General features: G+C 38.6%; 1 protein-coding gene across 3 annotated transcripts in view; it reads right to left on the reverse strand.

The window, feature by feature from the left end:
• Nucleotides 1–1,269: 1,269 nt before the first annotated feature.
• LOC107704096 (protein O-linked-mannose beta-1,4-N-acetylglucosaminyltransferase 2-like) overlaps nucleotides 1,270–13,009 on the reverse strand; it is an 18,634-nt gene continuing 6,894 nt past the window's right edge. For 2 of the 3 annotated variants that reach the window (XM_016506940.1, XM_016506941.1), the window contains exon 2: nucleotides 3,641–5,681. In XM_016506940.1, the coding sequence (XP_016362426.1) occupies nucleotides 3,898–5,646 (1,749 nt within the window). In that variant the 5' untranslated portion in view covers nucleotides 5,647–5,681 and the 3' untranslated portion in view covers nucleotides 3,641–3,897. Of the gene's footprint in view, nucleotides 2,051–3,640; nucleotides 5,682–13,009 lie in introns of those variants that run through there. The other variant, XM_016506942.1, reaches the window with a different exon arrangement.

Below are 13,009 nucleotides of genomic sequence, written 5' to 3' on the forward strand. Positions count from 1 at the left end.
CATTTTTTTTATAAAAAAAAAAAAAAAAAAAAAAACTTGCAACGTGTACTGCGTTAGGCTAACCGAGACTTGTCACACTTACATATTATTGCCCTTTTGTTGGTTTTTGATTGCTTCTATAGTCCTCATTTGTAAGACACTTTGGATAAAAGCGTTTGCTAAATGACTAAATGTAAACGTAAATGTAATGGCCACATCCAGACAATCCCAATCTGTTCCAAATACCTGTGTGTATAGTTCTTTTAACCTCATTGAAAACTATATACACCTTTCTAATGATTCCTTTAAGAATAGGAGGATAAAAACATCATGCCATTGTGTGTTTGGGTTAATGAGTTCAAAGCAAGCTGATGTAATTTGTACTTCATGCCTGAAATCTGGTTTGAATCGGTCTCAACACGCGGAACACACCACACACACTCCATCTTTTTCATCAGTTTGTCGCAGTTCAACAGTATCCCCTCCGGCTATACATAACACCTTGAACTGACACTGCTCTACATGAAGACACTCAGCATATTATCAGATTCGCGATTCTTTCATGTTCCATTCTGTAGGCAGATGCAGCATCTGAAAACAAATTTGTCTCCGTAGGGTCACAGTGATTCTGATCTAAAAAAATTAAATGACAAAAAATTATAGCAAGCAGAGGAGAAAATGGGTTCCTACAAAGAGAAGAAGATTATTCAATTGTCCTCCAATAGACAACAGTAGCATTATATATGCTTTCACCAAAATAGCATCAAACATATCTTTTATCTATAATTGAGAGCAGTATGTTAATTTGAGCAAATGTTGTTTGGCGCTAAAATGGCCAGTTGAAACTATTTAATCTTTAAGTTTAAAGTCTGAAGACACCAAGACTGCAAATTATGACACAAAAATGAAAGGAAAGTCCATAATTTTCCAATTTGGTTTTGATTGCTTCTATTGTCCTCATTTGTAAGTCACTTTGGATAAAAGTGTTTGCTAAATGACTAAATGTAAATGTAATGTAAATTCATGACTGCTGGAGTAATGTTATTTACCAGTCCTTCTGTTGTGGATTTTAGACTAATAATTCAGCACTTCTTCAAGGTTTAGAAAGCATTTCTAAAAATCAAGATGTTGAATGACAAATAAACATGAATTCATTAATTCATCAACATGAAATAATAATACTGATAAATGATAGAGACTTTTAAATAAAAACAAGACATCGCAAAAACATCTGAGAAATTGTACATTTAATAAAATGACACAAATGATGTATGACATTCCAGTGGCACATAATGGTAAATCTCATGAACTGGCACAGGGAACGGACCGGTTTGCAGGACCCAAGCCTGCAATTCTATCTATATCTATATATATCTGTTTCTGTGTTGAAAACTATCATCTAATTAATAAAATGAGAGAATGAGAAACCACGAACATCTGTTTCTCAACTCAGAGTGGAGGCAAGATAGTTAAAGATTTCCATGCTAGGTTTTCTCTCTGATTATATGCAAAGGACATTTCTGCTATTTTGTATTACAAACAGAATTCATTTATTATCCTCATACTTGAATAAAATTACCATCGAAACACAGGGTTATGCAAATAAACTGTATGGCTGCATGGTTTGCCGTTTCCAAATTTCAATTAGAAATGTTCTTGGTTGTTTTTAGCATCATTTATATCCATTTCCATGTAATTCAGAATGTCCTCATAGTGAAGGACAGAATAAAACCTCACCGAAGGAAAAAAATACAGATGACTTGACAGGCCATTCAGCACAAAACATTTAAACAAAGCTTGTGGTTGATTGTTGACTTTCTTATGTTCCATTCATTGATCACAGCAGTAGAAAAAAAATTTAAACAGTGCAACTTTTAACAAATCAGGGGTACAGTATGTATAGTGTTCCAGAGTTGTCTTCAATAAATAATTGGCAGAGATAAAGTACGTTTCCATCTTCTCAATAATCCATAAGCCAGCAAAGCACACCTTGTCTTTGCAGAAAATCAGATGAGACATGTTAAGAGTCTGCACAAAAGCATCTAAAAAAACAGAAACTGGCATTGTCCTCCTGTAAAGCAGATATACACACTGTTTTAAGTTAATTTGTTGAAGGACAGGATAGGAATAACATCTAAACAGTGGTTTCTTTACACATCATATAAATAGTAATCTTCAAATATTTAATATTGCATTCTGTGAGGCTTATGCAGTCATAAAAGGTTCAAAGTACTGTTACTCCTCTACTGGACATTTATCAAATGCTTTTAGCCAGTTACTTACATACACTCTACAGTTCATGAATTGGCCTTTCCCATGTTTGAACCGATTTTCTTTGTGCTACTAGCCCACTATGCAGCTATCACCAAATACACTAGCTTGCTTAACACAGTGGTTCCAACTTAACACAGAAGTAATTACTGACATGCCACCAACAAAAAAAGACTTTCAAACTTCAGGATACTATCATAAACTATTTCACCCCATTCATCAAAGATACTACTGACTTGGACATCTAAGTCTTCTGTCTGTGATGAGATCTGATAGATCTCACTGGCAAACAAATTCAAACATTTCCCATTGAACAGCTAGAAAATAATCAGTGGTTTTGAGGCTAGGCTAGTAAAAATAATAATAAAAAAGGAGAGAACATCAACACTGCAGCAAATCTACAGTTAACTCACGCAATAGCAGCCAATTTTTAAAATAGTATAATGTTTATCTTAAAGTTCACTTTCGATTTTCTGACCCCCCCCACACACACACAAAAAAAATGCTTCATCATAACTAAAATAAATGAAAAATACAATGCAAAAACTTGGGCTAGAGAGGGCACACTCACAAAGTCACATAAAATTAATATCATGATGCTTAAGCCACAGAAATTTGTGCAATTTGTTTGTTACCAAAAGCAGGTGTCAGACAAAACCAGTGTATTTGACTTATAAATACCCATTTAAATAATGCAATGCATTTCTGATAAAGTCATTGAGAACTTTGCTCGGATGGTGGCATGAGCTAAAAGAACTGGCAGTTCTGTAAACTGCATTCGCTTCCAACCTTCGTTGTAGTCAGGACTTTCATTCTCTGTCAGTTTGTGACACTCCATAATAGGGCTGTGACAATAAATCGATGCAGAATCGATTCGTAGATGGATCCGCAGATCTTCCGAATGCATCGTGATTTTCTCTGGAATCAGAGTCAGCTCAGCTTAGATTTTAACAGCAGATGGCACTCTACTCTAGTTTTTATCCGCAAACTCAAATGCTCATGATGAAGAGCGCTGAACGCTTGTGTGTTCAGCTGAGTCTGTAATTTCACCTAGGTTCAGAATGCTTTTATGACACCAGATTAATGTAAACAGCTCACTGTGAACACCCTTGTAATTCGCTTCAACCTTTTCAAATTTTATGAATGATTATTTTAGGTTCAAGTGCATGTAAGGATTTGGAAACAAGCAGAGTACGGCTGTTTCTAAAGTGAAAGTGAAAGTGACATGACATGTGGCCAAGTATGGTGACCCATACTTGGAATTAGTGCTCTGCGTTTAACCCATCCAAAGTGCACACACACAGCAGTGAACACGCACACACCGTGAACACACACCCGGAGCAGTATGCAGCGCCATCTGCTGTTCAAAACTAAGCTCAGAATCGACTCGAGAAAGAATCGCGATGCATTCGGAAAATCTCAGAATCGATGCGGAATAATTTCTTGATTCGCGATGCATCAATTTATTTTCCCAGCCCTACTCCATAAGGACCATGAAGAGCAATCTTACAAAAGTGACAATCGAGTCCGAAAACAATTCACCCATGTCACACCGTTTAATTTTCAGGATAGCTCCTGAGAATTAATCTTCAAATGAATTATTTGCTAACTGACAGTGACAGTGTTACGTCTAACCTGACTACTGAATCAAGTTTTACAAGTAAGAACATCTGCAAATGGGCCCAAGAGGTTCTTGTTAAAGATACAACGCACCCATACTAAATATGTGGTAAAGGGTTTGATGTTTTCCGAGAAGGTGTAGTTCTGATGGGGTAGAATGTAAGGCATATATGTGTTTTCTCCCTGCTCCTGGATCCACACCTCATATTTCACCTCTTTAACCTTCAGGTACTTCAGATTCCAAGGGATCTGCCATGACACTGAAAGCTTTGCTTCATTGGTGGCCTGTACTGACGTCTGACACTTGGGCTCTCTGACTCGACCAGGATGTACAGTGCTAGCCACCTTGACTTTTTTCAGATTAGGCTTTTTTAGAGTTTCTCTGAGCACATCCAGAAAAGAGGCGATGTCCACAGTAGTGTCCTGGTAAATGCGAAAAAGCCACTCTGGATTACGACAACAAAGATGTCTTGGCACCTCCTTGCTGGCAAGGATACGTTCTTGTTCCTCCTTCTCAAGGTGGACTATGCCACCCTGATCCCAGGGGCGATCAGGATATGTAACGGTGTTCTCTTCAATTGTATTTCTCCATGCAACATACTGAAGGTCCATGCCAGGTAAGGAGGCCAAGGTTTTGTAGGGAGTGTACTGCTCTGGGTTTATAGCATAAGGGAAGAGTTCAACCGCAGCAGCACCACGGGGCAAGAACATGGAGGTGATCATCTGGGCTCCGTGCATGCTAACCAACATAGTCGCACCACTAATAATTTGGATAATGCTATCAAACGAATGCTCCTCCAAAGACACAGTGACAGTCCTCATCTGAAACTCTTGGGCTAAAGCCAGAAGAAGTTCCGCCTCGTTGAGAATGAGCCTGTTAGTGGTACGCTTAAAAACTACAATGTAGTCGTCGCCCTCCTCTTGCGTGATGTTAAGCCGTTCCATCAAAAATGAAGCAAACTGACGGATCTCGTTACCTGAAATCAAAATGTTGGCTTTGGGTCCTTGCGGTTGCACAAAGCCATATTGGTACCATGTTGTCATCTTTGACAGTCCCACGTAGGACTTGGTGAAGCACATGAGTTTGCCAAAGGTCTTCAACTGCTCCTTGAGAAGTGGTTGCTTACTGCTGAGCAAGCGGTAGAGATCGAAGTGAGCCCCTTCACTCCAACCCTCCATGAAGATGAGCCTGGCTTCATCATCCAAGTCTGAATACTGCTGCATGGTGTAGTAGATGGGCAAAAGATCATCATGGAAAATGTGCATGAGGTTGTCTGGGTTAAACCGGTTCAGAATTAGAGTGACATCTGGCACAAACACAGGTTTCGGCATGAACTTCAGAGCCGCTGCCGGAAGCTCTAGAAAGTTAAAGTATTGAGTGTTGTGGTCTTCTACAGACGAGAGGTCCAGCAAGGCAGGCTGGAAACGCCGAGGGCCAAGGTTGGGCAGCATCACAGAGGCATTACTGTGGAAGAATACAAACTCCTCAGCCTCTGTGCAGTAGCAGAGGTAGTCAAAGCGGCAGATGCGATCGGTGTGCATCTTGCCAGTGCAGACCATTCTGGTGCCATGCTCTTGGAGTGTTAACAGGGCACCGTGGTAGTCGATATGGGCCTGTGAGAACTCCTGTGATTGTCGTGTAAGATGTAGCTCCTCTTCCAACTGTGATGTGTGTTCAATCAGCCGAATGTATTTCCAAAGCAAGGCTGCCACCACTGACACCAGCAGGCCATTCAGCACAGCCGGCAGGTTCATCCTACACCCAATAGCACGCATCGCAGCAGATCTCCGACCACACACTCATGCTCCACCTGCAACGATCAGAATACCAAGTTTGAACAAGGAGGTTCATGAGTTGCTAACATTTCACAAAATCATAAACATACAGTACAGAGTAAACACAGAGAGTAAAGAGTAGGGTATCGATAGAATGAAGGTTGCCAAATATTGTAAACTCATTCAGCGTGATGTAAGTTCATGTTAGAACTTATTTTGTGATGGTGACTGGCTGACTATACATTATTCCCTACATGTTGTAGTTATTTATTATCATATACTTGCACACCTAAAGAGGTTTCCTTGGTACTCCTTATAGGTTTTACATTGTGTTTCTACTGCAGGACTTTCTTATTACTATAATCATCAGTTTTTAGTTAAAGTTAATTTGAATTCATTACCTCCCTGCAGCATAAGCCTGTATTCCCTTCTCAGTACTGGGCTTTTTTTTTTTTAAGAAAAAAACCTCTGACAATCTCATCCTTTGAGCTGCTAGCATTCTACGATAGCCAGCAGAGCCATGGAGACCATAGAGTGGCTAAAGATGCCCACTTGCATCCAAACATTCACAGAATTTGGCACTAAAATTCTATGTGTGTGTTCTTAAGTGCACCATGTACGCAACAGCCTATAGGCTAATGTTTTAACTGTGCCTGCTGGTTTGGGACAACAAACAGACTGTTTTTAGAAGGAGATAAGAAGATGTTTGCGGAAAGACAAAGAACCTGCTTCAGTAATCTAAAACAGCGACAGGTCTTCTTATTGTTCACAATGACAATCAAATTGAGTGAGACAGCATTCTAGCTATGTTAAAGGCTTTATCAGAACTAAAAATTAAAGAGGAGGTTGGCAGAGCTTTTTGCTGTCACATCTCATGGATGAAAAATGCTAATTTTCAGGATGTGAAGGACAATCTTCCTTGTTTGTTGTCATCCATAGCATTGCATGTTTTGAGATTTAAGCGGCATTAATGTCCAATCCACAAGGATACAAACAGCAGAAATGGCAGTGTTGCCAGTTGTGCATTTAATTCCCTTCACTGCATAGACAACCCAGGGGGAAACATAAAAAGGCTTTGCCAACTAACAAAGGCCTGCAAAATGTCAGCTACGTTTTGCAAATTACTGAGCAAACCCTCAGTGGCACCATCTCAGCTAACATAACTGTTTAATACTGAAACGTCTTTGATGTCTGCTTGGGAATTAGGCATAAACTGAAGAATTAATGGTTATAAACCCTATTTTGCTTGGGTTCCCCTAGGTCAGGGGTAGGCAAGTTCGGTCCTAGAGAGCCGCAGTCCCATTGACTCATATGTTGGCAAAATTTTACGTGATATCTAAAACAGCCATGATGTGACAAGACACTTATCCCTCGAGACGAGACACGAGATTTATATTAATAAAAATATATAAACACGATTAATGTAAACGTTTTAAAGAAAAAAGGATGTTTTGTTATAGCTTTTGGAGCAAGGGTGCCACCATCTTGCAGTACCACAGCATGGGACGTCACAGGGTTGGTTCGCTCCGTTGGCGAGTGCAGTAATATAAGCATTTCTTTACTTTTTGAACACAAACTTGTTTTTAAATTGAGGAAGATGAACTTAAAAGGACTGTTGAGCCCATAATAAGTGCAATTGCTTATGCATTTGAGCCAATATGGCGAGGGGACTGAGAAGTAGGCTACTACCGTTACGGGTGGAAGTCCTGAACCTGCTAGTTTAGGGTGAAGACTGGGTTGGAAACAATACGTTTTTACGAGGATACTCATCAAGACCGTGATTCTGACATAATTTTGTGTGCATTTGGTCAAGAAGATGCGAAAGAGAACTCAATTTGGTTCTTGCATAAGCTGTCTGAGCTGCGGCGTTTTGCGTGCGTGCGCACACAAACGGTCTATCACAGCGCACGAGTACCGCACTGAAATCTCTTGCGCGCTGTCTCACACTTGAATGGCTTAACACACTTGAATGTTTAACCTGACAAGGCTTAAAACATGTGAGAATGATAAACGTTCTTGAGGAAGCAGCACTAGCCCGATTGTTCAGATAGGTGATTAGTTAAACACTGTTAACAGTGTCCTGTTAACAGCAGGTAAGCATATTGTATTCGTAGGTGAACATAAAATATCTTACATATACATACCACTACTGGTGAACGAGCCAGTATAATGCAAATATGTCTGAAAGGTCTGACATATCAGCCTGGTCTCATGTTTATACATAGGTATTAATACGTAACATTTACAAGCACAAAACGTACATTTTTGTACGTATTTAATAATGCAATTGAAAACAAGCTAATTCATATGACAACTAAAAACTAATCAAATTAATGCCACGATTTCAATATTCATAAGGATTCATTTTTAGGTGTCGTCAATACGTCAATTTTGTACGTTTAAATGCTGAAAATATGTAAGTATTTGTACTTTTAGAAGCTGAAAATACGTCAGTATTGTACGTTTTAGTGCCTGTAAGAATGTAAGTAAATGTACGTTTTATAGAACCACGTTACGTAAAATACATACGAATTATCATGAGATCACGTTGGACATGTAAAGGTTAAACGATTGCAGAAATGTTATTTATTAGAAGGTTTAAAGTGAAGTCTTGTTTAATATTATGTAGGCATATTCTTGGAAACAGCTGGCAGCAGAAATCACACAACGTGTGATTTACTTTACAAGTAAACGAGTAAACAATTTAATAATGCAATTGAAAACAAGCTAATTCATATGACAACTAAAAATTAATAAAATTAATGCCGCGATTTCAATATTCATAAGGATTCATTTTTAGGTGTCGTCAATACGTCAATTTTGTACGTTTAAATGCTGAAAATATGTAAGTATTTGTACTTTTAGAAGCTGAAAATACGTCAGTATTGTACGTTTTAGTGCCTGTAAGAATGTAAGTAAATGTACGTTTTATAGAACCACGTTACGTAAAATACATACGAATTATCATGAGATCACGTTGGACATATGCCAATAGTGCGAGGATATCGTCACGATCTCACGAGATCTCGTGCCACAAGTGTCACACCCCTACTAATTAATAATTTTCACAATACTAATTATTCATAGTCATCAGCTATTCTTTCGATATTATTCAATTAAAGAAAACACTAAAGGTCCTAAATAATTCAAGACATGATTTGTCTTATAAATTCAAGACTAAATTTGGCTTATACTGTAGGTGATAATTAAATCCATATTGCACTCTCTCACACATTATTTATCTGAAAAAATAAATAAATATAACAAAATAATAAATCAGAAAGGGTCTAAAAAAATAATAATAGGTTTTTAATAAAAAACTGTCATGAGCTCCAAGCAAGTCCATTTCTCAATGGAGTCAATTTAGGTTTCAGGTAACATTTACATCCGTTTTAATGTTCAGTCTCTCATGGGACTTAACACCCACATCGCTTCAGAGCTGTTTCGCCTACACCATACTGCCAGTGATTATTTCAAATAACTTCACTCAACTCAATGACTCTGCACAATAATCACTCAAAGAAAGTATAGGCTTGATTAAACATAAACCAACAAAATGATTCAGCGCTCTTATAAATAAAGGCTATTTTCAGACTGACATACCAACATGCTACTCATATAATTCCTGCAGTATGTAGTACTGTATGCAGCATGAGCATTTTCTGCATTTATAGAATACCCAGATGATCTACTACATGTGCAGTGTGCGACACATGCATATTGCATGTAATACTGTAATGCAATATGCTTGACTTGGCCTCCAATTTCCAGTGTGATGAATAAACTAGAAATAAAATTATCAGTGATTTTTAATAACTGTATTATGACTCATTATTTGACCAGATTGACAAATGTTAAGGTTTTTTTTTTCTTCAAAATTTAACTATAAATAACCATATTTATTTCTCAGAATTATAACTGGATGTGACGTTAAGTCATGTGGCAACAATGCAGCATAATTATATGCATCAACGTATGTTGCCTACTGTTTGACTTTTTTTTTTTTAAATATTACACTCGAATAGAAGTCTGTAAATAAAGGGCATAATGTACTCTGTTGCTCTCTTTCTGCATTGATTTTCCCCCATATTTTGTGTTGTGTTTTATGTTTTTTTTTTTATCCATTCCAAACATTTTAATTGAAACAGTTACTATAAATACCATACCAATTTGGGAGTTTGATATTCAGTACTCCATTCATAGGCGAAGCGTGTGTAAGGCTTAGGGGACTTGGGGCAAAAATGGCACTAAATTGGACAAAAATGCCCCTGCACAAATAAATTAAATCTATTACGTCTCTGTTGCTAACAAAGTGAATATGAATAGACAGTGTCGATTGCGGCATTAAATTAAAATCTGCTCATGTTGTACCGCATTTCATTTTAGGCGTTTTTACAGTGTTGCGCATTTTAACCAATCACACACAATTCTGTTGAGCTTAAGAATGCAATGGCCAATCAGAAGCGTTCAGATGAGTCATCGTTCAAACTAATCAGTTTTGTTGAGTGCGCCACGTTCGCTGACTGAATTCCGGACTCTTGCGAATTCTCTCATCATAAACAACAAAGCGCAGATGTACGTACAATGTAAGTAAGAGATTCATTTCACAGTGTATACAGCTTCAGCTTCAGTGATTATAACGATAGTTTTGTTCTTTTGAGAGTGCTTAAACTCGCGATAGATCAATGTTAGTGATAATGTCACTTTCTATATATAATTTATTCGCTGTTTGAATAACCGTGGAAAGGAAACGTTATATAATGATCAATTTCTAACGTTTTTATTCAATTGTAATCACGTTAAATACAGATTCAGTCCCATTAAACATTTTTTTAGCCATGTCTGGTTCTTGCCTAAAAAGACGGGTTTATGATGTTTAATACATTTGGCTGCTTTTAGCCTTACCCTGGAGTTGGTTCACCCTCCGCCTATGACTCCATTTCTGGATATTCTGGTTCCCAATAATACATCTCATACCCGAAGTGGTCGATGCTTGTATTAGAATCTGATATGCTGAGCATGAGGTTGTGGATCAGATCTTATATGACATGCAAGCTAATGTGCTTCACATGCTTGACTGCATTGCTATTAATCAGATTTTAAATGTATTTGATGTTATGCGCAAAACTGACGGTAAAACTTAGAGGGAAGATGTTAAACTGCTTGCATGTAATGCACTGTGATATGGATCAGATTATGGGAGTTTCATTCACTGCTAATGGTCTAATGGTCTAAATCCAGACCATTGATGCATATTAACTTTTCAGAGCTCTTAACGTGGGGGGAAAAGGGTTTAAAACTGATTTGTTTGGCGAAGCAATACGCAAACACATTAAAGAGACACAGTGGCGAGTAATATGCTTAAAACAGCATAAAGAATCTGGGAGCACATGGCACTAAAGAGCCTCAGTCTATCTGAGCTGTCCAGTTCCCTTTCAGTTGGTCACTCTCGACGTCACGTCGGATGACCGACGAATTGGGATCTCATCGCAGTCCTACTGGCGAAGGACGCGATATAGCCGGTTCCTCCAGCCGATATGAGGTCGGGGTTTTACAGTTCTTACTTCATTGTACCCAAGAAAGGCGGTGGGTTGAGACCGATCTTAACGAGGGTTACCATACGTAACCGAGACGATCTAAATTGCTCTGCAAGAACAGGCAGATCTCACGTCCTTGAAATGCCGTCCTTTCCATGCATATGAAGAAAGCGAGCAGGGGGTCGCATCATGCAAGAGAGGCTTTTCGGAGGAGCCGGGTGCATGTGCTTATGACTGTGTGTGAGAGAATGGGAATATGGGCCTGGCTGACAGGGCTTACCCAGCTCCCTTGTGTACAGCTGAGCTGTTTGCTATGTGGATGATAAGCACCACAATGATGGGGGAAAGGCAGCCTAGTGCTTCTAATGCATTTTAATAAGGCTCCTGGAAGGACACGGCTCTCAGTCTTTCAGTGTCTTTCTTCTCCGATGAGTCCCTTCAGGATAACCAAGGAGATTCCCTACTTCCTGCCCACAACAGAAAACTCTCGGGCTAAAGAGACACAGACATTATACCTTTTCGATTCTTCTGCCTTACTGCCTGTCCTTTCCACTTTTCAATAACGTCTCCTGCTAAATCTTTTAATTACCTTGTGACCAAGAACTTGGTTAATTTTGTGCTAATTTCTGTGCCGGTTTTTCTATTTTGTTGATGTACATACGATTGAGACATTTTTAGCATCTTGTGCCACAAGCATCTTGCTGTGTAGATGAACTTTGCATGCTTAGCTAATACCCTTGATCGTTTACAAACAAATTGTCGAGTGCTGTTTTAAAGTACTGGCACACACATGCATCCTGATCCAAACCACCAGGTACCATCAAAAATGACACTCCAACCAATCGAAATTTGTTCTCAGAAATCAAAATCAAAAGAGGTTTCATGATTGATTACTGCTGTCACCTCTGAGTACTCATGCTCATCCTTACTTGTGACATGTCAAGTTGGATGAACCAACTTTATTTCACAATTCTTTATGTATTGCTGGTGACAGACCTTCAACCGAATGCACAAGGATGGCAGAGAGATAATAAGAAACTGTCAGTCCAATGGAAAATAATCATTCTGGAATCAAAGAAATTTAATGTTATCGTTACAAAAAAATATATAATAATAATAATAATTATTATTATTTTATATATATATATATATATAATAATGGGGTGGAACGGTTCAACTTACTCACGGCTCACGGTTTGTATCACAGTTTTAGAGTCAGTTTCGTTATGGTTCGGTATGTGCTATGTTTAGGCAAAAACTATACTGTCAAATAAAAATAAAGAAAATAAGAAGCGTGCACAGGTGAGACCTGAACAGCACACGTTGATATATGTGTTTAAACTAAACTCATTTATTAAGCCTTGCCAGTTTAAACATTTAATAGCCAGAAGACGCGAGCTCGCGCGCGCAGTGAAAAGAAACCCGCGCCTCAGAACACATGCAAATATTAAGCTCTCTTTGAAGTATTGTGTTTGAATGGACAAATTCACACAAAAATTATTGTCAAAATGCCTGTCTTGGTAAGTATCCTATAGCAGACATAGCCGGCTGAATGCACTGATCCAGTGCACTGCCACTGATACAGTACGTTCAGCCGGCTATGTCTGCTATAGGATACTTACCAAGACGGGCATTTTGAAAATGTTTGTGTGAATTTGTCCATTTAAACACATGGCCTGAGCTTTTATATTAAGCTTTTCAGAGAAAGCTTAATATTTGCGCGCGATCTGATGCGCGGGTTTGCGCGCTCCGGATGAGCGCACGCACAAATCTTCTCACTGCACGCGCGAGCTCGTGTGCTCTGGCTCTTAAATGTTTACACTGGC

Source organism: Sinocyclocheilus anshuiensis, unplaced genomic scaffold (assembly GCF_001515605.1).
Source record: "Sinocyclocheilus anshuiensis isolate Anshui unplaced genomic scaffold, SAMN03320099.WGS_v1.1 scaffold1272, whole genome shotgun sequence".
Lineage (NCBI taxonomy): Eukaryota > Metazoa > Chordata > Actinopteri > Cypriniformes > Cyprinidae > Sinocyclocheilus > Sinocyclocheilus anshuiensis.